This window comes from Narcine bancroftii, chromosome 12, assembly GCF_036971445.1.
Source record: "Narcine bancroftii isolate sNarBan1 chromosome 12, sNarBan1.hap1, whole genome shotgun sequence".
NCBI classification, from domain to species: domain Eukaryota; kingdom Metazoa; phylum Chordata; class Chondrichthyes; order Torpediniformes; family Narcinidae; genus Narcine; species Narcine bancroftii.
Window position 1 is genome coordinate 26,530,867 of NC_091480.1, and position 27,877 is coordinate 26,558,743.

The 27,877-nt window shown below is 40.2% G+C and overlaps 1 protein-coding gene across 3 annotated transcripts in view; it reads left to right on the forward strand.

Moving 5' to 3' along the window:
- The window catches only part of sdk1a (sidekick cell adhesion molecule 1a), a 681,074-nt gene that overhangs the window by 518,919 nt on the left and 134,278 nt on the right, over window positions 1-27,877 (forward strand). For all 3 annotated transcript variants that reach the window (XM_069906184.1, XM_069906185.1, XM_069906186.1), the window contains 5 exons: window positions 6,172-6,363; window positions 8,580-8,701; window positions 13,933-14,042; window positions 20,275-20,425; window positions 23,269-23,506. In XM_069906184.1, the coding sequence (XP_069762285.1) occupies window positions 6,172-6,363; window positions 8,580-8,701; window positions 13,933-14,042; window positions 20,275-20,425; window positions 23,269-23,506 (813 nt within the window). The remainder of the gene's footprint in view (window positions 1-6,171; window positions 6,364-8,579; window positions 8,702-13,932; window positions 14,043-20,274; window positions 20,426-23,268; window positions 23,507-27,877) is intronic.

Sequence of the window (27,877 nt, forward strand, 5' to 3'; positions counted from 1 at the left end):
TATTTCAGAAGTTTAATACCTGTAGTATCAACATTTCATGCTGGCTGTTTGATATAACAATTTAACAAGCAGCAGGGAAGATAGTTAACAGTGCACAAGGGATGACAATTGTTATTGCTATGATTTGCTCAAGTGAATAAATGTCGACTGTAAAGCACAATGAAAAAAAGCCCATGCTTTGAAGATTTAAAAAAAAACCTGATCTGGAAATCTGAAATAAAAACAAAAAAAATGGCAGAAATATCAAGCAGGTCAGGCAGGTTTATATGCAGAGTGTTTATATTTCACATTGAAGACCCTTCATTGGAATCCTGCCACAAGAAGATGAACTGGACAAGTGTACAGTCCTAAAATTAAGCTGTGAAACAGGGTAAGTTCTTGATGTACATGTTAACTAAGAGTCCGTCAGAGATCCGAATAAAATGTGCACTCTTGTTGTAATTAAGCTTCGTTCATAGAATTCTTTGAATAAAGCTTTTTGGGAAAACACGCTAGACAGGCTTGCTGACAGGTTCTTAAACTGTCCTCATTTTCATTTGCAGGCAAATTTTCAGTGAATTCTTTGTACATTTACATTTCAATGAAGACCATAAATGTTCTTGGGAGTTATTTTAGTGAAAGTATGAACATAAACACCTATGTTTACTTTTCGCATATGATGTTGATCCTAATTATTATGATAATTTGATGCTGTCCAGAGCTGTAGATCTACAGGTTAGTGCATTTTTTTTTTGAGGAACAGAATACCGGGATCCAAACACGCATTTCCACTCAAACATTGGAAATTGCTGGCTGAGACACACCTGATGTTGTCAAGATGAGCAACAGGCCAAATGTGAAAGTAGACAGGTTCTCAAACATTGAAGTGAACGTCCTACAGTAGATGTGAAAGGAGGATGTATGATCTAGACTGACAGTGGTGTTGAGCACGTCATCTTCCAAATCATTTCATCCACAGTACTGGTCTCTTTGGCCATCCTCTCTACTCTTCTGAAGACCAAGATCTAGCAAGGTGTTAGTTATCAAGCACTCTCTTTCGCACAGAGTTTTCGGAAAAGGATCTAATATGATAGAGTAGCTTAAAACAATATTTTTTGATGGAGAAAGCATTGATGTCTCATAATTTTTTCTATACCTTGTGCAGGTCCCTCTGATCTCCAGGAGGAAACAATTAGGGTTTACAAATTGTGTTACGGAACCGGAGGACCCCCAAAACCCAGCAGCAATAGAAATTCACCAAGACCAATGGTTACTTCAATAAAAGTTGCTTTTAATTTTCTTTAAACATAAAAACAGGATCAAATTTTAACTTATTACTATTAGCTTAACCTAACTTAACCCCCTTCTAATTCTAAGCGCACATGTATGTAATGTGAGTATATGTTCAGGTAACTTCTTTGGTTCACAGTCCAATCTCACTTCTCACATGCCATATTTCAAAAAAGTTCAATGTTCACTTTATTGTCAGAGACTTACATGAAATCGCATATAATTCTGCGATTCTTTCTTTTCCTGCAGGCCCAAGCAGAATTTCTACTAATAATAATGCAAAAGACTGTACTCAAAAAAAAATGCATATACAAAACAGAGATTGTAAACAAAAGAAGAAATGTAACACACTGCAATACAGAAAATAAATATTCAATTATTAATAATGTACAAAGTGAGTGACCTTAAATGAGACCCTGATTGAGTTTGTCGTTGAGGAGTCTGATGGTGGAGGGGGAGCAGCTGTTCCTGAACCTGGCGGTGCGAGTCTTGTGGCACCTAGACCTCTTTCCTGATGGCAGCAGCGAGAACCGAGCGTGTCCTGGGTGATGTGGATCCTTGATGATTGCTGTTGCCCCCTGACAGCAGGGTTCCTGTGATGTGATGTCCTGGGCTGTGTCCACTACCTTTTGCAGAGTTTTCCGCTCAGAGATATTGATGCCCCCCCCCCCCCCCATCAGGCCGTGATGCAGCCGGTCAGCACGCTTTCCACTACACATCTATAGAAATTTGGCAAGGTTTTTGATGTCACGCCAAGCCTCTGCAAACTCCTGAGGATATGGTGGTGCTTTCCTCGCAATGGCGTTCGTGCGTTAGGTCCAGGAAAGGTTCTCCCAGATAGTGACTCCCAGGAATTTCAATTTGCTCAGCATCTCCACCACTGATACTCAGGTAGATGGTGTGGTGAAGAAGGCATTTGGAATGTTGGCCTTCATAAATCGGAGTATTGAATTCGAGAGTAGGGAGGTTATGATGAAATTGTACAAGGCATTGGTGAGGCCAAATTTGGAGTACTGTGTACAGTTTTGGTCACCAAGTTATAGGAAAGATATAAACAAAATACAGAGAGTGCAGAAAAGGTTCACGAGAATGTTGACAGGATTTCAGGGTCTGAGTTACAGGGAAAGGTTGTGCAGACTGCGGCTTTTTTCTCTGGAGCATAGAAGATTGAGAGGGGACTTGATAGAGGTGTTTAAGATTTTAAAAGGGACAGACAGAGTAAATGTGGATAGGCTTTTTCAATTAAGAGTGGGGTAGATTCAAACTAGAGGACATAGTTTAAGATTAAAGGGGGAAAATTATAAGGGGAACATGAGGGGAAATTTCTTTACGCAGAGGGTGGTGGGGATGTGGAATGAGCTTCCCACAGACGTGGTCGAGGCGGGATCATTGGTTACATTTAAGGAAAGACTGGATCATTACATGGATAGGAGGGGACTAGAGGGGTATGGACCGGGTGCTGGTCAGTGGGACTAGGAGGGTGGGGATTTGCTACGGCATGGATTAGTAGGGCCGAACTGGCCTGTTCTGTGCTATAAGTGGTTATATGGTTATATAATCCCCCAATGATCACTGGATCATACATCCCTGGTTTTCCCCTCCTAATATCCACAATCATCTCCTTGGTTTTGGTGACATTGAGTGTGATGCCGAGCAAGCCTCGACCTGCACCTAATCTGTACTTCTCCCATTTCCCTCACATCACTCTTATCTGCCCCAGGTTCCCCCACTCATCGGTATGTGGAGAGATAATTTAAGGTTGCCAATAAACCTACCCATGCATTCATTTTGGAGCAAACCCACACACTGGAGATTGTGGATATTCACACAGGCAGAACAAGAGGCCAGGATTGAACCCAGGTCACTGGAGATGTCTGGCATCAGCTCGACGAGCTAACAGTGCTGCTCGCATTTTGTTTCCAGTTGTAATAAGGAAAAAAAATCCTTTGTTTCTTTTTTTCCATAAGAAATAACCAGAAAGAATCCAAGAATGTGTTCTAGTTTCATTTTTACTTTTTTTCATTCTCCAGTGAGAAAATAGAATGATTTTATTAGCATATTGAATTGCTTTTCCTGTAAAAGCCAACCCACATACAATTTAAACCAGTAATTTAAGTTTACTGATATCTGATATTCAGAACCTGAGACAAATAAAGACTAATTGCTTTTTAGTACACCCTGTTATCAATTGAGGAACATACCTAAACATTCTGCTATCACACTTCATAATCATTTCCCCCCACACGTTGCTTCTGCTTCTCCTGCCATTTCTAACCTATTTATCATAGACTGTTAAAAGATCAAAGCTTGTCGGAACAGCATGCACCCTCCGTCCTGCTTCGTGATAACATCCGAATTGCAATACACTCTGCAGCAGTCAACAGAACAAATGCCTCGGTCTTAATTCTCGCATGTTTGTCCTTTGCCATAAACAGCAGATGTTTGGGCCAGGGGCCAACTGTGACCGTTATGCTCTTGCTTTGTTACCAATCTCAACAATTCTGAGTTGAGCTTCATCCATTTTGGGTGGTAATTTAGGAGAGAAGCCTCCATTTGTACCAAAGCACTTCATCTGAACGAATGAAGAAAAATTGAAGTTCAATCTTGCGTAGTATTTGCAGAATTTTCTGCTTGCATTCCTGAGTGTATTAGATGAGTAGACACAGCGCATTTTTTTTTTTAAATTGAAGTTGGCAGAGCATAGACATAAAGGAGGCCACCGGACAATTCGTCCATTTAAATTGATGCATATAAACTGATGTGTTCCATAAAGGCATGGGATTTCTCCCCCACCCAAAACCACCCCCCCATCTGCCTGATCTTTTTCTGTGCAAAGTGTTCAACCAACCCAATGTACCCAAGGCAGCAATAGGATGATCTTACAGCAATATTTCCCTCAACCAAATAATTCATTTATTCTGATTTGTGCTCATCTGTCCTTCCACATCAGTTTGCACAGCTTCATTTAGTCTTCCATACTCTCTGCTGATAGTTTAATTTCCCTCTGTGGCAATTTTTTGTTGTTATGTTTTCATGTATCTCCTTTAAAATATTGGACGCCAGTGCATAATTTATCAGTGTCTAGAAAGCTTGAGAGAGTTTCTAGATATTCTGTCGCATTCATTTTATTTTAACTCGTAACAGGAAAATTGTTATTATTAGTTCGTGACTAGAGAAGCAAATCAAAAGGCATGTTAGCCCTTTTATAGGATCGAGTGCCCAGCAACCAAAGAAACAAGTGAAAGAATTAAAACTTTCTGGCAGGCCAGAAAATTTACCTTTAAACTCAGCAGGCAGGATTGTGATCACTTCTGTCCAGCAGTACAGTGGGGAAACTGCCAGCTGCATTCTCCTCGCTGGTCACTTCTTTTCTGGCTTCACTGTCTGTGCATTTTATTGGAACGAGCAAGTCACAAACAAGGTGGAGATCAGATGGAAGCACAAATGAACTCCAGCTTCATACGTGGGCTCGCCATTGAAAGAGATGACTGATCACTGACATATCATCTGAGCCTCCAGTTCACATTTCACCCCTCACCATTACACAAGTTATAGCTGCTATCGGGATCAGTGAAGTCACTGACCTTGACCTTGGGCAGCACAGTTAGCGTGGAAGTTAGTGCAACGTCTCAGCATCCCAGGTTCAAATCCAGTGCTGTCTGTAAGGAGTATATGCATTCTCCCTGAGTCAGGGTGGGTTTTTCCTCTGGGTGCTCCAATTTCCTCCAACCATTCAAAACATACAAGGGTTGTAGGCCACTTGGGTGTAATTTGGCACATGGGCCGGAAGGGTCTGTTACTGTGATGTACGTCTAAATTTAATTTAAATTTGAACAGAGAAACCAAGTGCTGGTAAGTGGTCAATTTATTATCATCGTGTATTTAATTAACTTCAGAGGTTTAAACTTTTTTTAATCATTCTAAGTATTTGACCTGTTTTTAAACCTTGTTATCAAAGCCATTTAAAAGTTGTTCAAAGATATGTTATTGAAGGTAAGGCCTCAAAATTTGCTGCATGCGATTTGGTCAGCCCTTAATCGACTCAGCTTTGTCCACGGGGCAGCCAGGCAGGCCCCACAGATGACAAATTTGGGCATTGAGCCAAAGGAACATTAGTATTTTTGGGCCATGTTTCTGACAAACTGAGGCAGTGAGCCAAAGGAACATTCGTATTTTTGGGCTGTGTTTCTGAACTGTTTTCAGCATGGGTTTTGCTTTCAAACCGACATCATGAATTAAAAAACACAATCCTGGAGAAACTCAGTAGGTGATACAGTGTACTTTATAGAGCAAAGATAAAGATACTTAACCAATGTTTCAAGCTTGAGCCCTTCATCAAGATGTGAGCAAAATGATGCCCAAACAAAATGATGGAGAGGGAGAGGCAGGGGGAAGAGCTCTGTGAATGGAGAGGGAAGGGGTGGAGAGCTGGAGGAAAGGAGGCAAAAGGATGAGGAAGAGAAGGAGAACTGGGGGTGGTCCAGCAAAAACCAGAGAAGTTGCCATTAATGCCATCTGGTTGGAGAGTGCTCATTCAGAAAATTAGATGTTGCCTAGGTTTGCCAGTATATGAGGCCGTGGACAGATATTGTCAGCACAGAAGTGGGGTGAAAGGCTCGGGCCCAAAACATTGGTTATATATCTTTGCTTTATAAAGTACACTGACTTGTTGAGCTTCTCCAGCTTTGTGTTTTTACTTCAATCATACTTCTACATCATGAATTTGAATGTTCCATTATTTTTGGATCCATTTGACTGGACGAAGATGCGTTCCTCTCTACATTACATTAAGCCACAAGCTGACGGATGTTACTGATGAAAAATGCATTCCAAAATTAGACAAATCTACTTCTAAAACAAAGATAAGAATTAATGCTTGTTGAAAATCGATCTCTTGCATAGGTTACCAAATTTCATGGCAAGTTTTCAACAGAAATGATAGTCGTTTGAGTCGCAAATTGTCAAGCACAACACTAGAATACAAGGTAACAGGACTGACTTCCCTTACTACTTACACCATCGAAATAGCAGCCATGACTGCAGCTGGAATCGGTGCAGTAATGCTCTCCACCATCTCATCTGGAGTACCACCAGGTAAGATATCCCGTTGTTAATAAGGATGTGTCCAGCACAGAATCCTAATTTATTCAATATGGTTTTTTGTTAACAAATATGATATGTGCTCTGCTGTTAAATATTTGAATTAGAGGATGGATTTACAGTGCAAGACCATGCAGGTTTGCTCCATAAGAGCCAAGAAATTGAAATGGTTCCTCTTAAGGGCATTAATGCAGTGAAAATTTTGTTTAAGAACCCCCTGCTGAAAAATTCATTCGTCTATAAGGCCTGAGGTGATCTGCAGTAATGGAAAGGCCTTGCACGATTGAAGATGTGTCTGAGTCTCTATTAGAGGTAAATACGGGTACTCCCCAACTTACAACTTATGCAACTTATGTCCATACGTACATATGACCGGAAATTACCTCCACCCGATGACGATCATCTCTTTCCACCAAGGATGCCGTTCAGTTCTCCAGGCAGTATCCATTTCACGACAGCAGCTTGCAGCCAGGGACATGTATCGAAGCTCAGCCCTTGAGCACAGTATGCCCCGGTCAATTTCCATTTGTTTCCCTCCTCCCCTCCCCTTTCCTTCCCTTCCCTTCCCTCCTTCTATCCTCCTCTCTTTGCTTGCTCCTGCTGCGCGCGTTCTGAAAATGCAAACCAAACCAAATTTCTGGCGGTATTGCTCAGGGTAACACCTCAATTCCCACTGAGCCCTGGTTGTCCTTCCTCAGTGGGTTTGGCCAGCGGGCCCGATGTTCTCCCCCCTCCCCTGACCCCTGCCGTTTCAATGACGAAATCGGAAATTTCACCTCCAAGATGCCACCATGCTAAGAGAATGCAGGCACTTGAACCCAATTCGGGGAAGGGGGGGGGGGAAGTAAATTTAAAAAATAAAGAAAAATATAGAAGTTACGAGATAACAGTCCTATCTATGGAAAATAACAGTGGTGACCAACGTCTCATGAGAACTGGCCTTAGTGGCCACCATGTTGTAATTGACAATCTATTAAAGGGATACAGGGTCACTCTGACCTACATCCATTCCTAGATATGATCAGTCACCGAGAAAGGAACATGGTTGTATGTTGGGGAGTATCTGTACAACTGATTGGGAGAGAGAGCTGTTTTTTGCATGGGAGGGAGAGGACCAGGATTGAGGGAAGAACAGAATGTAGTTGTGAGGGGAATCAAGAGCTGAGGACTAGTTAAGGCTGTCAGAGAGCTGCAGTCAGTTGCTGAAAGGGCAAGCAAGTTTAAAGTAAAGGAGACGCTTAGGAGGTTCAAGGAAAGATGACAGTTGGTGTAGGAGATGGGGAAATCAAGCATGATTTTGGCGACCGGTCGTATCTTGGAATGGACATAGGTCAGAATTACCCTGTATCCTTTTAATAGATTGTAAATTAAAACATGGCAGCCACTAAGGCCAATTCTCACGAGAGGTTGGGCACCACCGTTAATGCAGTTAAGCAGTGTTGGAGCATGGTAGATGGGAGATATGTTTCAACATTGCGAAACTGGTGTTGCTGGGCCCAAGGAAGAACAGTTACAATAAAGTAACTCCTGCAATCTTAGCTAAGTCTGGTTTTGCAAGAATGGCTCACCTTAAGTACACCATCAAAAATTGGTTTGTAGCCCATTGATGCCACTCCATATGCTTAGATTCCTCAATGTGTTGACATGTGAGACTCATGTAAAACCCTGAAGGATATTCCTAACAAGTCCTCAATTTTCCTTTGTAATTGATTGGAATTGAATTGCATAATGCAGAATATGGATTGCAAACATACAGAATTTTTACACTAAAAACCTGCATTATTGCCGTATGTACGACCCGTCTCTGGAAGCCGGCTTCCCTGTTCACTCAGAACAGAAGGAATGCAGGGTGACTGAGCCCTTTTACACAACAAGCCAGCTTCCTGGAGCAAAAGAGGCAGGAAGTCATATTCCTTTCCCGTTTGGACCCAGCAACACGACTCGCCATTTTACACTCGTCCCGGTTCACCTCTGATACTACCTCACTTGGTGGATAAAAGATGGGCCTGAAATGACTCCCAAGTACAGATAGGCGAGTTGTATTAAAGGCAGGTTGATTATACCTAGCTTGAAGTATCAGGGTAAAAAGGGTAAGAGATTAAATTTCTAGGTTCATTTGCTTTCATTAATGCAATGATCTGTTTGCCTACTCATCAATATTAAGAAGAGGGAAACCAATGACATCATGTATTAAACTTACTCTTTTTCAGAGCTCCCAGGTGCACCATCTAATCTAGTGATCTCAAATATCAGTCCTCGATCAGTCATGTTGCAGTTCCAACCAGGATATGATGGAAAAACATCCATCTCGAAATGGATAGTGGAAGGACAGGTATTGGACAGATTTTAAATTGTACTATGCAACACATGCTAATCCTCAATAGATTACATACATTGTGTAAAATCCATCACATTTATGTCAAGAAAAGTAATGGCACTGAGCAACAGAAAAATAAACAATGTTTTATCTTGCCGTTGATAACATTTCACTTCGTATTATCTTTGCGATAATTGTAAGGTCCCCAAACATACAAATGTGTTTTCTAAAACTGCTTGGTGATTACAATAAAGAATTGTATTGCTTTGACCTCTTTATGAAGCTGATTTATTGGCCAACCAGTAGAATTGTTGGTCTTGCCCTCTCCCTCCCGTTTTTTTTTGAGGACTTCAGTTTGAGGAAACCATCCTTTTTTTGGATTTAAAGTGTGTGTGGCCTTTCCTTTTTGTACTGAGGACAAAAATGGAACAATTCAATTCAAATCCCTGTTTATCCCATGAATAATGAGTTGTTTCAGTTTTACATTTTTGTTTCAAGTGAAGTTTAGCAAAAGTATGAAGATCAATACACAGGCATCTACATGTTTTGTTTAAAATTCCTCAAAGCTTAATTTTATTGGACAAATATACCAGCATGGGAAACATTCTGGATTACATTATCCTCCAGTCCCACTCCCTTCTGCGTGCCTCCTTTCAATCAGTATCTCCTTCCAAAATTACTCAGGTAGTAAAATAACATTATGAGCACAGTAATATGATGAAGAATGGAAAAAAAATAGTGAATATATCTGCTCACTGTATTTTGTTTTGGTCATAATGCTTTAAGAGAACAAATAATTATGCTTGGACATGATATTCCAAAACACATATTTTCAATGAACCCATGGAGAGAAAATCTCCAAATCTGTTTCATAAAACTTGCACGAAAACCGGGTAAGTTTAATACAATTCGAAACATCTGGAGAATAGTCCTGTAATTAGTTTTCTTTTATTAAAACAATGGACAAGCTCCAAGCTGTGAATCATGTGAAGCCAATGTCCAGATTCACTGGGAACCAGAAACTGTCTCTGGTTGCTGAAATGAATTTTTCGGCTGTGCTGTCACTTGGATAAGCTCCTGGGGTTTGCACTTCTCCCCAAGTCTGGAGCAGTTGGTTTAATTGCAGTTTTTCAATGGATGAATTTACTTTCACTTGAGAAATATTCTTTCCATTAAAAGAAAGAGTAATTGCTTTTGTCGATATCCAGCAGTAACAGAAGCAATTTTACATTTATATAATATTCCTTGCCTAAAGTTTCATCTTCTTTGGCTTGGCTTCGCGGACGAAGATTTATGGAGGGGGTAAATGTCCACATCAGCTGCAGGCTCGTTTGTGGCTGACAAGTCCGATGCGGGACAGGCAGACACGGTTGCAGGGGAAAATTGGTGGGTTGGGGTTGGGTGTTGGGTTTTTCCTCCTTTGCCTTTTGTCAGTGAGGTGGGCTCTGCGGTCTTCTTCAAAGGAGGTTGCTGCCCGCCAAACTGTGAGGCGCCAAGATGCACGGTTTGAGGCGAGATCAGCCCACTGGTGGTGGTCAATGTGGCAGGCACCAAGAGATTTCTTTAGGCAGTCCTTGTACCTTTTCTTTGGTGCACCTCTGTCACGGTGGCCAGTGGAGAGCTCGCCATATAACACAATTTTGGGAAGGTGATGGTCCTCCATTCTGGAGACGTGACCCACCCAGCGCAGCTGGATCTTCAGCAGCGTGGACTCGATGCTGTCGGCCTCTGCCATCTCGAGTACTTCGACGTTAGGGATGAAAGCGCTCCAATGAATGTTGAGGATGGAGCGGAGACAACGCTGGTGGAAGTTTCATAAGTTTCATAAGGGAGAAAGAACTTGCATTTATACAGCATGCTGTCATATCCTGAGAATGTTGCAAAGCACTTCAGTTGGTTAACATTTGAAGTGCTGTTTTTACGCAATTATATTTGGCAACTTAATTGCATGCAGCAAGCAACAAATTAAACTCGTAGCCAGGTTCCTTTGTTTTCCAACTTCCACCCTCCCCACATCATGTTTTGGATTGGTGGAATTAAGCATGTAAGCATGGAGGAAAAGCTGAAAGCACATGGATCTGAAAGCACAACAAACAATAGTCCTTAGATTTCACATTATTGTCAGACATCACATACAACCCTGAGATTCCTTTTTCCTGCGGGCGCAGCAGAATTACCACCAATTTGGTAGTGCAAAATTTAACTGCTCACAGCGTGAACATGTAAACAATCAAAAGAACTGTAAACAGATAACGAATGCAAACAAACTGACTGTGCAGTACAGGGAGAGCAAAGAAAATCAGTAAGGGTCATTAAATGAGCCCCTGATTGAGTTTGTTGTGGAGGAGTCTGGTGGTGGAGGGGCAGCAGCTATTCCTGAACCTGGTGGTGTGAGTCCCCTCAAAACTGATCAGCAAATTCCAAAACTTGGGAGTTAACATCACACTACATAATGGGATCATGGATTTCCTCACCTCCAGACCACAATCAGTGAAGATTGGTAAGAACTTCTCCTCCACAATCTCTATCAGTACTGGAGCACCACAGGGCTGTGTTCTTAGCCCCCTGCTCTACTCATTTTACACCTACGACTGTGTAGCTCGGTATGACTATAACACCATCTACAAATTGCAGAAGATTCCATGATAGTGGGTTGTCTAAAGAATGAGGATGAGTCAGGTTGGAGATTGAAAACTTGGCTAAATGGTGCACTAATAACAACCTTGCACTCAATGACACCAAAATTAAGAAGGTGATTGTTGACTTCAAGAAAGGAAAGCCAGAGGTCTACAATCCAGTGATCATTGTGGGATTAGAGATGGAGAGGACGAACACATTTAGGTTCTTGGGAGTCACTATCTCAGAGGATCTTTCCTGGACCCAAAACACCAATGGAATCATGAAGAAAGCATGTCAGCGCCTCTACTTCACCAGAAACCCTGGCAAATTTCTACAGAAGTGTGGTGGAAAGTGTGCTGACCAGCTGCATCACGGTCCAATATGGAAACACCAACACTCCCGAGCATAAAGCCCTCCAAAAGGTGTTAAATGCCAAACTGTAGTCGATAAAGAACATTCTGATGAATGCATCTTTGCTGTCCAGATGTTCTAGGGCTTTGTGTAGGGCCAGTGAGATGGCACCTGTTGCCGTGATAGGTGAACTGGAATGGATCTCTGTCACTGCTCGGATGGGAGCTGATATGATTCATCACCAGCCTTTCAAAACACTTCATCTCTGTTGATGTAAAGGCTACTGATTGATAGTCGTTAAGGCAGGTTACTGCTCTCTTCTTGGGCACCGGTGTGATTGATGCCTGTTTGAAACAGGTGGGTACCACACCCTGCTGGAGTGAGATGTTGAAGATATCCATGAACACCTCTGTTAGTTGATTAGCACAGATTTTTAATACTCAACCAAGCATGCCATCTGGGCCGGATGCTTTCCTCGGATTCACTCTCCTGAAGGCAGCACCCACGTCATCAAAAGATACAATAGAGTGGGTTCATCAAGGGACGTGGGGGTGCGGAGGGGTGAGTCTTCACTGTTACTTTCATCAAATCGGGAGTAGAAGGCATTGATTTCCTCTGGGAGAGAAGCTTTGCTGTCTGCTACTTTGCCAGATATGGGCCTTGTAATGGCATTCAGGCCTTGCCACAGCTGGTTGGGTGTCCCTTGTTTCCATTTTCATTTGGAATCTCCACTTTGCCCAGAATCAGCTTGTAGAAATCATCCACCATCTGTAATCCATGGCTTCACGTGACCCTACAGGTACCTGTAGGCTATCAGATGGAAGGAGTGCCTTACACCTCCTTTTGCTGAGCCATTGCGCCACACCGACACCTTATTGAGCGATACCGAGAGGACAAAAAGAAAATCAATCAAGTGCACAAATAAGAATTCTTAAATGTGTCTCAGATTGAGCTTGTCGTTTTGGAGTCTGATGGTGGAAGGGTAGCAGCTGTTCTTGAACCTGGTGGTGTGAGTCTCGCGGCACTGATACCTCTTTCCTGATGGCAGCCGCGAGAACAGAGCGTGTGCTGAGTGGTGAGGGTCTTTGATGATCGCTGCTGCTCTCCGATGGCAGTGTTCCCTGTAGATGTACTCAATAGTGGGGAGGGTTTTTCCTGTGGTGTTCTGGGCTGTGTCGACTACTTGGTGCTCCCATATGAGACCGTGAAGTAGCCGGTCAACACACTTTCTCTTGTAGCCCTATAATGATGGGGTAAAGGATATAATGAAGTGAAGTAGGTTTGGAAGAGAGTTCTGTAGGCCATAATTAATTGCAAGATTCACCGGTTATTATGGAATGGAGAGAACTGAAATTTGCATTAGCCCCAGATTCTGAGATAAGGTATTGGTCTGGAGAAGAGTACAGAAGAATTACTTGAAGAATGGAGTGAAAGATTTTGAAACAAAATCCGTAGGATCACATAAGAGATTATATGGGCTTGTGATGATAAAATACGTTGGTCAACATTTTGGCATTTAAACTCCTCCATTGTTCTCACTTTTGCATTGCTTCTTCTTTACTCCAATGTGCAGAACTCCTTTGGACCTCGCTGTTAGGAAACGATAAGTGGTGTAAGCCCAAAGGGATTCTTCCACACAGAAATCTGGACTTGATATGCTAACCATTAATCCAGAGAACGACTGGAGGTTTCTGCTGCTTCACTATCCCATCCACCAATTACAGTTAAAGAAATAAAGGAAACAATTTTATACACTGAGAGTATTTATTACTTAAAAGATATAAGAAAACCTTTAGTAATTTGGCTATGCAGATTTATACATACACCTGGAAGGTATTGTTGCTGGAGTAACTCTCCACTGGTACAAGAAAATACTTGACTCTTACACGTTTTTTCTCCACCAAGTTAAAAAAAAATCATTTGGAAGAAGAACAAAGAAGACCAAAGTTTAAATATTTTAAGGATTAGAAATGTTTGGGAGAAAAGTCATTTCCTTGTTTACCTAGTTGTGTATAATCTATGTTAAAATTTTTCATTTGGAAATCTATCTTGAATACCACAAATTATCTTCATTAGTTTACCACAGATTAATTAAAACAGCTTTAAAAAGCTTATAATACTTCTAAATGTTGTATCTTTTAGTGGAGAACCACATTTTTAAAAATTTCAACTTTGAATAAAAATTGTATTACCATTTTTCATTTTACTGGTCAATAAATGAATTAGATTTTCCCTCTTCATTAAATGGATCCACAGATAAATGTGTTTATTTTCAGATTGGTGTGACGGGAGAGGATGAAGAGTGGGTTTTACTCTATGAAGTGGAGAATGAACCAGATGCCAAGGCGTTAGAGATTCTAAACTTGATTCCTTATACATATTACAGGTGAGACCAAAAAAATGGTATCTGTTTTAATTTAATTAATTTTTACATAAAGTCTCTGTGGAAAAAAAATAATTATGAAGTTTAGGACATGTAAACATGCTGCTAATTTATTTTTGGCATTTAATTTTTTATGTGTTCCAAGCTTGAAGGAGTAAAGTTACATACAGGCAAAAAGAATCCCATGTGAACTGAGCATTGCCAGACTCAAATTAATTGCCCAGCAGATGTCGGTCTTAAGATTGCATTGGCTGTTTCACTCAGTCCATACAATTTACACGTACAACAGAGAGTGCTTTTTAGAGACTGAAGGTTAAGATTCATTCCTGAGAGAACACAGAAAGAGCTTTTCTTTTATGTCCCATTGGATAGTGTGTAACATGATGCTGGAAAATTGTTCACTTTGATGACATGTACTGTAGCTTCAACAGAGTAGAAAAAAATCACTGTATTTCAAAAGGATTTGCATAGAATCGGACTTGAAACCTTCTTAAATAACCTCTTGTTTGCTACACTAATAAAGACCTAGTTTTCCCCATTAACTTTTATTAATGTTCTTCATATTTACACAGATTCCTCTGTTTTGGCACTGAAATGGCTTTTCAACCAAGTGTTCTTGTCCCTGATCGCGGCTGAGTATCTCCCTGTTGAAATTAGTTTCACAGTAGATTGGTGCTGTCAGAGGATGATGGGAGTGTGCTTTTCACTCAAAACAATATGTAAAAATAAATCATTCAGAATGTGTTGAACAGCCACCAAAGCCAAAGCAGCATGTTTACACTTATGAGAATAATCTGTTTTTCTTATGACAGAAAGTGTAAACTCTGTAACAGGAATTCTCAGCATTTACCTATTTTAGCAGGCCATGGACATGAGATGTCATTGTGTCAGAAATTAAAGAACTAACCTCTTGAGAAATTCAACCTTGATGCATATTGCTAAACATGATAATCAGGCGTGGCAACACATTGTGGCGGAGTGTACCACAGAAGTACCTAGCAATACAGCCTGGTACACTCTATGTATCATCACGCTATCTCTACTACATAGCACATTAAGCCCTGCAGACTGGAGATAAATTTCTAAGCAATTGACTATTACTTGTGTACATAATGCAGTCAGTTGTAGCAAATTGAAATTACTTGCTGCAAAATATGTCAGACTTCTAATTAAATAATGTTGCATCATTGAAGCTAGAAATAGCTTTAATTATGAGATGGGAAAAACAAGCTCACAGGGTCGTGTGGTAGTCTAGAAGCATTAAAGCTATTTTTTTTACTGATATAGTTTTCTGTTGATGTTGAAAAATAATTTTACATTCTGAAACTCTTTAAACAAGAAGTCCATTTAATGTACATTGCTGTGATTTGATCATGGCTTCTGTTCCAAGAAAAAACACTGTAGGTAATAGATCTCCCATACTTGTTCAGACAAAAATTAAATGAAGTTTCATGCAAAATGCATAACTACATCATGTTTGCTGCATTTTTCAGATGTTGCCATGTTAAATTTAGTACACCCATTTGCCACGATTGATTAGGACTGTTTGAGAATAAGTTGGCTTGACAGATGATTGAAAGAGTCTCTATCGTGAGAACAGTAAATATAACATTTGCAAACTGAATACAGAAAGAAGTAGGTCCAGTTATTTAACCTGCATAAAAAAAGTCTTTAATAAAAGTCACAGACAAAAAAAAAACTATAATTGCTCTGAGCTTGTCATTATTCTAAGCCTGAATTGACAATACATCTGCACTTGTATAAATTTCACAGTTAGGTATTTCTGTGGTGTGATGTTGTGCGGTGCTCCTTGGCCAGCACAGATCATTTTACTGCCATTGTTAGAACCTACTTGAGTTTTTTTTTAAAATTGTGTGTATTATTCAGCTCCCTCATTTATTCCCGGCCTCACTTTGGAAACATTTTCTATATATTCTTTGTATCAAAAATTAATCTTCTGGTGCCACGTACTAGTGAGGTTAGAAACAGAAAGAGCGGCTGGATGAATGCATGGCTAAGTTAGGAAAGGGGGCAGGGATTAATGTTCCTGCATCATCACAATCTCTTATTGCACTGAGGTGTCCTGTACAAGAGGGCAGACTTGCACCGGAACTGGAAAGGGATAAATATTCTGGGAGGGAGATTTGCCAGTGCACTTCTCGGGAACATTTGAACTGCATGGGCAAAGTGAGTGGTGCCCAGAGAAGAGATGATGGACTGTGGAGAGTAAGAGGATAGTCAAAGTGAGTAAGTTTACTGGACATGAGGCAGGAGCTCAGCAAAAAAAGGTTTAAAGTAGGTGTATATCAATGCACAATGAGCAGAGAAGCCAGAGAAACTCAGGGCATGGATTGTCAAAGGAGACTGGGATATTATATCGATAAGAGAGATATGCCTAAGAGAAGGGCAAATCTGGTAACTGAATGTTCCAGATTACATTAGAGGAATGGGTAAAGTTGTGGGGAGGATTGGTGGTTGCCTTGTTGATGAGGGTAGACATAAAAACAGTACTTAGGATATTCTTGGGAGATTGTTCATTGAAGTTTAGAACTTAGAAACTAAAGTTAATAAGTAAATACAAAAATGCTGGAGGAACTCAGCAGGTCTCGCAACGTTCATAGGAGTTAAAGAAGTATAACCGATGTTTCAGGCCTGAGCACAACTGCAGACTTTTGTGTTTCACTTTAACTAAATGGGAATGATCACTTTGTTGGGTCAATAGAAATTGGGGGAGCAGATATGTAGACAAATTGCAGACAGCTATAAGAAAACAATAGCTCCAATGTTGGACACACAACATCTCCTCACTTGTAAGGAAGGCGCAACAGCGATTGTGCTTCCTGAGAAGATGGAAGTGGACAAGGCTACCAGCCACTATTATGTTAGCCTACTACAAGAGCTCTATCAACTTGGCCAGTTGCATCACAGTGTGGTACGATTGCTGCAGAGAAATGGATTGAAGGTCAATCAACAGGACCATAAGAGTGGCAGAGGGGATCACTGGAGTCTCCCTCCCTCCCATCGACATGATCTTCAGGGATCATCATCTGAAGAGGGTGCGCAAAATCTTTGAGGACCACTTGCACCCTGCACACAGCATCTTTCAGCTTTTCCCATTGGGCAAGAGAGACAGGAGGATCAGAGCCAGCACCATCAGGCTGAGGAACAGCTTCTTTCCACAGGCAGTGAGATTGCTGAACGTCCAAAGGAACTGCTCACACTACCATCCGAGACTCATATTTACAAAACAATATTTATTTATTTATATGAATACTTGTCCTGCATATGTATTGTTTGTCTGAATGTGTTATGTCTGTTTGTGTGCCTGATGAGGACTGGGTCATGTTCCCTTGACTTCCTTCAGAAGTCCACAATCATCTCCTTGATTTTGCTAACATTAAGCGCAATGTTGTTGTCATTACACCATTTAATGAGCTGATCTATCTCCCTCCTGTACGTTTCTTCATTGCCTTTGTGATTCTGCCAACGACTGTGATGTCATCGGCAAACTTGTAGATAGTATTGGAATTGTGCCTTTTGGAATTGGATTAGAAAAACTAATGGGACTGAAAGCTGATAAATCCCAGAAAATGATAAAGGAGATTTTGAGAGAGCTGGTTTCAGAGATGGTGGATGCGTTGGTTGTTAACTCATAAAATTCCATGAAATCTGGAATGATTCCCGCAGATTGGCAGATGATAAAGGTAAGGTGAAATCATGGAATACTGCTCATGGGAATTTGACAAGATAGATGCAACCCCAGTGGTCTGGAATGAAGAGTTGAAGTCTTAAGGTGTTGGCATTTCAGGCCTGAGATGAGAAGACAGTTCTTTATCCAAAGGGTTATAGACCTTTGAAATTCTCTGCTAAATAGCATTGTGATAAGTATGTTCAAGACAAAAATTAATAGATTTTTAATATTCTTTGGCTTGGCTTCGCGGACGAAGATTTATGGAGGGGGTAAAAGTCAACTTCAGCTGCAGGTTCGTTTGTGGCTGACAAGTCCGATGCGGGACAGGCAGACACGGTTGCAGCGGCTGCAGGGGAAAAATGGTTGGTTGGGGTTGGGTGTTGGGTTTTTCCTCCTTTGCCTTTTGTCAGTGAAGTGGGCTCTGCGGTCTTCTTCAAAGGAGGTTGCTGCCCGCCAAACTGTGAGGCGCCAAGATGCACGGTTTGAGGCGATATCAGCCCACTGGCGGTGGTCAATGTGGCAGGCACCAAGAGATTTCTTTAGGCAGTCCTTGTACCTTTTCTTTGGTGCACCTCTGTCACGGTGGCCAGTGGAGAGCTCGCCAAATAACACGATCTTGGGAAGGCAATGGTCCTCCATTCTGGAGACGTGACCCACCCAGCGCAGCTGGATCTTCAGCAGCGTGGACTTGATGCTGTCGACCTCTGCCATCTCGAGTACTTCGACGTTAGGGATGAAAGCGCTCCAATGGATGTTGAGGATGGAGCGGAGACAACGCTGGTGGAAGCGTTCTAGGAGCCGTAGGTGATGCCGGTAGAGGACCCATGATTCGGAGCCGAACAGGAGTGTGGGTATGACAACGGCTCTGTATACGCTTATCTTTGTGAGGTTTTTCAGTTGGTTGTTTTTCCAGACTCTTTTGTGTAGTCTTCCAAAGGCGCTATTTGCCTTGGCGAGTCTGTTGACTATCTCATTGTCAATCCTTGCATCTGATGATATGGTGCAGCCGAGATAGGTAAACTGGTTGACTGTTTTGAGTTTTGTGTGCCCGATGGAGATGTGGGGGGGCTGGTAGTCATGGTGGGGAGCTGGCTGATGGAGGACCTCCGTTTTCTTCAGGCTGACTTCCAGGCCAAACACTTTGGTAGTTTCCACAAAGCAGGACGTCAAGCGTTGAAGAGCTGGCTCTGAATGGGCAACTAAAGCGACATCATCTGCAAAGAGTAGTTCACGGACAAGTTTCTCTTGTGTCTTGGTGTGAGCTTGCAGGCGCCTCAGATTGAAGAGACTGCCATCCGTTCAAGGAAATGGCACATTAGTATAAGTGCATGGAGATTTCTTCGCACAGAAGGTAGTGAATCTCTGGAATTCATTGGTCTGAGGGTGATGGAGGGCAGATCATTAGATATATTTGAGATGGTGATAGATATTTGAAAGATTAAAGGGTTAAGAAGAATTGTTACAAAGAGGAGTTGAGCTCAGCATAGATCAACCAAGATCATATTGAATGGAAGGATTGATGCCACTCAACTGAAGGATCTGCCATGATCTTATTGAAAGTTGGAATAGTCATGAGCCAAGTAGCTTTCTCCTGCCTTTATTCCTCATGAAAGGGGATGTAGTCCAAATACCCACCATTAATAGATATCCAGTTATTTTCTCTGTAAAGTGTATGCACCAATAAGGTCAGTAGTGGTCAGGATTTTTTTTTCCCCCAAAACTTTTCTAGTCAGTTTGTGAAAATGTTTGCTGATATTTTATTTACCTGATCAATGGGAACTGACCATGGGCAAGGTTTAGAAGAAGCTGCAGATTATTTGTGAGGTTGAGCATTTGCCTGTGGGAGAAAAAGGTAGCAAAATTATAGAAAGAGAGTTACTTCATGGTCAGTGTTTTCCACTTATTTCTTGCCGTTGTTTTCATATTTGACATCAACTCTATGGCCTCCTGCAATTGTGCAGCTGAGACATTAGAATTCATTGTGCTTTGCTAATGTATCTTTGGATCTCTAAAGCACAGCTGTAACATGCTGATGTACCATCAATAATTCGCAAAAGGCTGAGTAGTGAAAGCTAAAGACTGGATCACTATCAAACAACTATCCACCTCTTTGAATGATTGGAACAAAAGGAAAAGAGAAGCCTGCAAGGGACTATGGGTAGGATCGGTCTCGGGAGGTGTGTCCAGTCAATAGCAGCCAATCACAGTGTGAGAGTGGATCACCACACGGGCACGCTCATCATGTCCAGTCAATAGCAGCCAATCACAGTGTGAGAGTGGATCACCACAAGGGCACGCTCATCATGCCAGTTGGTGGCCTTCACTAAAAGGTGATGCTGCTTATTTGAATTTTTGCTCTCATTTCTAATGTTGATTGAGCTATCAAATTTAATAAGTCTGTCTGAGTAATGTATGGCTGACCATCTGACTTCTGGAAAATATGGCATTTCTATTCATGCTGGAATTCTAAAGATTATATTTGATTTAACTCTGAACATTGAACTTAATTCTTGTATTCAGTGTACCGCGTTATTTTGTCATTAGGTTTCGAATAAAGCAGATGAATGTTGTGGGCTCTGGACCTGCTAGTTCGCCTTCCCGTGAAATTCAGACGCTGCAAGCTCCACCCGATATAGCACCAGCAAGCGTGACAGTGCGAACAGCGAGTGAGACAAGCCTATGGGTCCGCTGGGTGGTAAGTGAAGAAACTGTGTTCATTTGTGAAGGAAGAAAAAGAATAGATTTGCAAAGTGAGGATGAATAACACTGTCCATATTCGTGTAACTGACAAAATCAGAGCAAGTCACGACAAATGGGAGTTCGTTAAAGATGTACATTGATAGAGTTCATGATTCAGAAAATTTGTGATTTTAAATAGAATCAAACATTGTGTTCTACCATGGACACAAGTCCATTTTTTCTCACTGCTAAATGTACAATTTTGAGCTATTTTAACAGATTTTGAAACAATCAAATTAACCTGTTGCATAGGGCAATATGATATCTTGGATCTTGTTGGATTTTGCTGGATGCCCCAAGACTTGATTTTAAATATACAGCAAAATTTAATTCATAGTTATAACTTGGATTTCAAAAAGGGTCATAATTGATCGAATTTCCAAATGGCATTGATCTTGGAGGTATTTGAACAGCATGCTGCACAGAAATTATGAACTGAATTATTAAAGTAAGAATGGAAGGTAAAATTTAATGCAGGCAGTTGTACAGGTGGGAAGATGAAATATAGATGACATACATGATCCATGAGAGTATTAAAATAGCTGAAGATAAAGTTGAATGAGATGTATGAACCTTTCAGGACCAATTTGTCCAATTCCATATCACACAATGCTGAAATTAAAAAGTTATTTCTGCAAATTGTTGTCATTCAACATATTGGATTTCTGTGTGGAGTTTAAAGTGAAAACTGGTAACATTTGAGAATATGATGGGGTTATAATTGATATTTTGGATACTTCTGGATAAGCAAATCAAAAGTAAAGCAATGTTCAAAGTTAATGAGCTTGCAGCGAATTTTCATAAATTTCATATTTTCTGTCCCTCGTCTCCGTCATCTCTGTAAACGATATATTACACCTGATCAGAACTTTTTTACCTTTCTTATTTATGGTAAGATTGCCATCTGTTTTCAATATTGGTTTTCTTTACTGATTTTTGCAGAAGAATGTTCAAAATAAAAGCTCAAAATTTTTAGAGTCGTGTGGATTTGCTCTTTCAGCTCTTATTAGATCAAGCTTCTGAACCATATCCTTGGGTTTGATATGGAAACAGTTTGTGATTTTAAATAGAATCAAGCATTGTGTTCCGCCATGGACAGATATCAATTTTTTCTGACCAGGTGCTGGTCAGTGGGACTTGGAGGGTGGGGATTTGCTACGGCATGGACTAGTAGGGCCGAACTGGCCTGTTCTGTGCTGTAGTGGTTATATGGTTAAATCTATAAATTTGAGCTATTTTATCAAATTTTGCAACAATCAAATTAACATGTTGCATAGGGTAATATAATATCCTGAATCTTGTTGGATTTTGCTGGCAGAACTGCTTGGAGGAGAGCAGTACTCGCTGAGATCCCTCACGATTTATCCTGTAGTGTCTGTTCTCAAAACCTTTGCTGAATTAGACCTGGTGCAGGATATAACATCATTCATTTGAATTGGGATGGTGAGGTCCCAAGGTCCCTCTGTTCATCAACATCCCTTAGTGCCCTGCCATTTGCTATATGCATCCTACTATGTGGCTTCCCATTCACTTCTCCCTTCCCATTAATCGCCCCCTTGGTGCCTACCCCTGAGTCCTCAGGAGATGCTCCACTTGCGCCCTCACCTCCTTCCTCACCACCATTCGGTGCCCCAAACAGTCCTTCCAAATGAAGCAACACCTCCCTTGTGAATCTGCAGGGGTCATCTACTGCATCCACTGTGGCTTTCTCCGAATCAGAGAGAATGGATGCATGCTGAGAGATCTCTTCAATGAGTACCTTCACTCTGTCCGCCTCAATGATGAGGATCTCCCAGTGGCCAATGGTTTCAATTCCGTGCCCCACTCCCATGCTGACATATCTGTCCATGGCCTCATATACTGTCAAACCCAGGGCACCCGTGAATTAGAGGAGCAACATCTAATATTCAATCTGGGCACCCTCCAACTGGACAGCATTAACATTGACTTCTCCTGTTTCTGGTAGCCCACTCCCTGTTCTCCTTCTCTACCCTATCCCTCTGTCTCCTTTCCTCCAGCTCTCCACTCCCTTCCCATCATCCCTTCCCTAATCCACCTATTGCCTGCCTATGGGGCTGTGCTCCTCCCCCTGCCACTTCCCCCCACCACCATTTTATTCAGGCACCTGTCTACATTTTGATCATATTTTGATGAAGGACTCAAGCCCAAAATGTTGGATCTGTATCTCTATCTTTGCTATATAAAGTCCACTGTTTAACTTGCTGAGTTTCTCCAGCATTGCGTTTTTACTTCATCTTGGTGTCTGCAGACTTTTGTGCATTAGTTCTCTCACCTCACACTTGTCAGGTTTAAATTCCTTCAACCTCACATCTGATGTAAATCCTGCTGCTTCCTGACAAACTTCCATGCTCTATGCACGCCAGCAACTTGCATGTCATGTGCAAATTTACTCGTTATGCTTCCTACGTTCATATCCAAGTCAATAACATATATTCCAAAGAACAAAGGTTCCAGTACCAACCAATCCCTGTGGTACAGACTTCCAATCAGAAAAACTTCTTCCACTGCCAATTTCAAGCACCAAGCTGTATACTTAAATAAAGACCAGGTAAATCTGCTCCTTCTAAAATTCACTGAGTACTCCTTAACGTGGATGAATATCTGAATTTCTTTCTTTTTAAATAGACAACTTGCTAGGTAATTTAATATGTCAGCCTTATATCAAAATTACACAGTTAGGCCTGTTTCCATGCCATAAACTGTTATATATGTTATATGGTTATACATCAGCATGTATCTTTTATACTATAATTTATTTGAAGCTTTATTTATTCACAGCCTCTTCCAGAATCTGAGTATAATGGTAACCCTGAATCAGTTGGATATAGACTTCAGTTTTGGAGAGTGGATGGTCTGGGCATTCCTGGGACTCAGATCATTAATGATCGTCTGGAGAGGGAAATCACAATCGAGAACCTGGAGGAATGGACCGACTATGTATTTCAGGTCCAGGCTTTTAATGCCATTGGATCAGGACCTTGGAGCAATCAAGTCCAAGGATGCACAAGAGAGTCAGGTACTTCTGAATAAAACAAAATGTAAAGCTGTGATTTGAGAGGGGAAAACGCTTTGCTTTACTGTCATCTTGAGGAAAAGCATGAAGGTAAAAGATTGTTTGCTTTTTAGCAACCTTTTGTGCTTATTAGGGTGAAGAAGGTCCATACTGGAAAGTGAAGAGCTTTCCCATCTTATTCAAGTGTAACATTATAAGACAAAAAATAGGTTACTTTTCCCTTCTGGCTCACGACAGGACCTTAATTGCAGCTGCAAAATGTCGGAGGCTTAACTTCTGTTACAACAGCATTTTTCTTTCACTCCTATGGCCTGTCTTGGTAACGTTACTTATGTGGAGTGTCTGCAGGATATTGATTGAATTCTCATAGACTTTTCATTTTGAATGTTGATACCTGTTGAGAGATTATTATAAGGACTTTGGACCTGAACATGAAAGGGATTGGCTGTGCTGATCTTTTTTTTCCACCCCAGTTAGCCTCTAAGAATTTAAATCTATTCTGAACACATTTTTGTAGCTTTTCTTTGATATTTTTGTCTGTGTTTTTGCTTATAAAGCCATGCCCTGAGGATTGTTTTTCCCCAAAATGGCTGCACGGTGATGCTAAATTAATGTCATCTGAGATAAAGTTGTTTATCTATTGTGCTTCAGCTCCTTTGTCGTTTCAACCATTTCATTTATTTGTTCGGCTCAGAGAGCTTTGTAACACCTTCACACCAGCACCTCCAAATGTCCTCATCATCCGTCTGACTCAAAATCTAGCAGTTAGTGCAAATGCCCAGAAAACAAACAAAATTAAAGTGCTTAATTTCAGATGTCTTCCTTCTAATCTGATGGTACAATGACCTTCATTAAAACTGTAAAAGCAGATTTATAGTTTTATCCTTTGATATAAAGATAATAGCATCAAATCTGTAAGCATGTACAGTGATTTTATGAGTGTGTCGTTCATGTCCACATCGCGTGTCATCCAAAACAGGCATTTTTATAAAGTAAATGCAAGTCAATCAGGAGGGCGAGAAGTAGTTAGATCCTGTTGCAGTCTAGCATGGCAATTTGACTGTGTATTTTTTTTGAGTGAAGTTTGCTTTTGTGAGTTCACCTATGCCTGGCATTTGAATTTCTGTTCTTTCCTGAGCGTGTTTTATATATTTTGAGCTGAGCCAAGTTGGATATACTGCAACAAAATGCTAAATCTCATGGGAACGTTACATTTGTCCGAACGAGCCTAGAGGCAGACGTTGACAGCCATTCTTAATGGTTGTTATCCAGAAATCGACTTACTCCATCTGATCAAAGGATGAAATCTAACAATGAATCCTTCTAGCGCCAGGGCACTTCCAAATCGAGCATTATCGACTTGTTAATTAAATTGTTACTAAGTGCTGTATGACCTGAGCAAGGGCAGAAGAATAAACTTTAAAGTCCAATTTAGATGCACTTAAATATACAGAAAGGGTTGTAGGGAAGATATCCTGTAATATTGGAATGATCAGCCACAAATTTTGGACAGTAGAGCTTCGCAAGACATTGTAGCAACATGGAAATCGCCAAGCAATAACAGGCCTTTGGGAGGAAGCTACGAAGCTATACTGCCTCAACTGGTGTGGGGACCAAGCCTCTGCTGTGGAGACAAGGCCTCTAGTCTTCTGCGTCGCTTGTTTCAGTGGCTAGGGTGGGAACATCGTGGTGTGTTCTGCAGAGGGTGTATCATGGTGTCCGGAGCAGCTGTATCATGTGACTTGTTTTGGGGTCTTGAAGGTTACACCGTCTTAGATTGCGAGGCCCTGTGGTGAGGGGGTCGATGCTTTTGGGCTGCTATGGATTGTGAACTGTGTGACGGTTTCTTCACTCAAGCTATCAGACTTTTAACATCCCAGAGTCTATTATATTGTAACTTGTCTCTACCATGCCTATTGTCTAGTTTTTTATTGTTTGCACTGTTTTATTCATCTTATGTAGCATTATTTAGGTTGTAGTCTAGTGTAGTTTTTGTTGAATATTTAAATTTTTTTCCATACATGTAGTAATAACATTTATATAATACTACAGATTTCAAAATGAAGTTATATACATGTTGGTTTCACCCCATCCCACAACACCTGCCCCCCCCCTCAAAAATATAATATTGATAATATAAAACTAAGTATAAAAGGAAAAGAAAAAAGAAAGAAACAGAAAGAGTTTTTGGAGTGCACAGAGAAGCGTCGCCTGGCAGAACTTTTCATAATTACTCAGGGGAGAATCTCGCAGGTTAGGATACCATTACAAATTTAATCCCATTATTTTTATGAATGTAGCAAACTTATTTCTCAAAGTATACATAACCTTTCCAAAGGAATACAGCTTTAAACCTCTGCTTGCCACCTTAATGTACCCAAAGAAGTATTGGACTTCCAAGTTACTGCAATACATTTCCTCACTTCTGCTGAAACTAATTTAACATATTCCAATTGATAAACTGATCATTTTAATTGAGGTCTTATACCTTCAATTTTCCCAAATAAAAATAAATTAGGACTTTGCAGAAAATCAATTCCTGTAACTTGTTCCAAAAGAATTCATAAATCTGTCCAAAAAGGCTGTACATTGGGACAACACCAAGTAACAAAAAGATCCTACATCTACACCACATCTAAAAAAAATTCAATCAATTCAATTTCTATGATGTAAGATATAACTGATGTAGAAAATTATCATGGACTAATCTATATCTAACATTAATAGAATGAGTCATACATTCCCTTCATGAATCTTTCCATGTTTGATGATCAATTATAATATTCCCATCTCTGTCTAGGTCTGTGAAGACCTTGTTTGGGAGTTCCTGCCTTGTAAAAATGAACATATCTTAGGTGTAATTTTTTTTAACAATTCCTCTCCTAATAAGAAGTTCAATTTCAGTACAACCAGGTAAAAACATAGTTGGTCCAAGCTTATCCATTATATATGCTCTTAATTGAAAATAACAAAAAAACGAGAGTATTATATGGTATAGCATATTTATTCCTCAATTGCTCAAATTATATTAATTGATCCCTTTTCAAAACAATCTTCATTTACAATCCCCTTACGAGGCCAAATATTCAAAACCTGATGATCCCTTTAAAAAGCTATAAGGGAATTTGAATCAATGGCATTTTAGACAATATTGACCGTATTACAGCAATCTCATCATTTATTTTATTCCAAATATTCAGCAATTGTTTCAAAAATGGTGTCTCCTTATCAGCAACCATCAATTTCGGTTGCTACTTATATATATATAAAAATTCTTCTGCTCTCCTCTCTCCATGCCAGTTTTTTCATTTTCAAAAAAAAGAAACAAAAATCTCATTTGCACTGCTTGATAATAATTTCTAAAATTAGGAAGCTGTAGATCTCCCAGTTCATATTTCCATGTTAATTATTGTGATAAATAATTATTAACTTTTATCTTCATCCCTCAAAGACTCCAATTTCAAATAAAAATTCTTAAATATTCATTTATTTCTTGAGGTCCATAAGTAACTCCATTAATACCTTTTTTAATTGCATTAATTGTTTTAGAAGCCTGTTCCGCCTTTAATTGCCAAGCACTAACGCTTTATGTGACATTTCACTTAACTCATGATATCTTTGTTTCATTCTTATAATTGCTTTCTCAGTTCTGTAAATTTGTAAGGCATTTTATTGAAGTTTTTTTATTAATCAACTGCTTATGTTTGTCTTCAATTTTGAAGATCCTTTTCCAAAACTGTAATTTCTTTTTCAAATTGATCAACCTCTCTCACATATTCCTTTTTAATTTTAGAAGTCAAACTTATAATCTGACCTCTTAAGGTATCTCATAGATTAGTCCATGATAAATAAATTTATCATTTACCGAATTCCAATTTTTATCACAAAATATCCAAATATCGAATAAACTCACAAAAATCATTCCTTTTCAACAAAAGAATTTAAGCTCCATCTATAGATCAACTTCTCCTTATCAGGCATTAATAACAAAAGTGAGTGATCAGATAAAATCCTTGATTTATAATCTGCTTCAAGGATTCTACCCTATAATTAAGCCGAAATCAAAAAGAAATCATGGTAGAGTAAGAACCAAATCTACTTGAATAAAGTGAATGATTTTTTTCTCTAGGATGAATCCTTCTCCATTTGTCTATTAAATTAAAATCTTTCATCAAAACCAGGGTAGCTTCAGCTGCTTTTGTTCTTGTCGTTGCTCAAGTAGATCTAACAATGGATCCAAACAAAAATTAAAATCCCTTCCTATTAAAATATTTTCATGTGCTTCTGCTAAATTAAGAAATGTGTCTTGAATAAATTTCTCTTCATCAACATTCGGAGCATACAAATTCAAAAAAGTCCTCATTTCCGAAAATA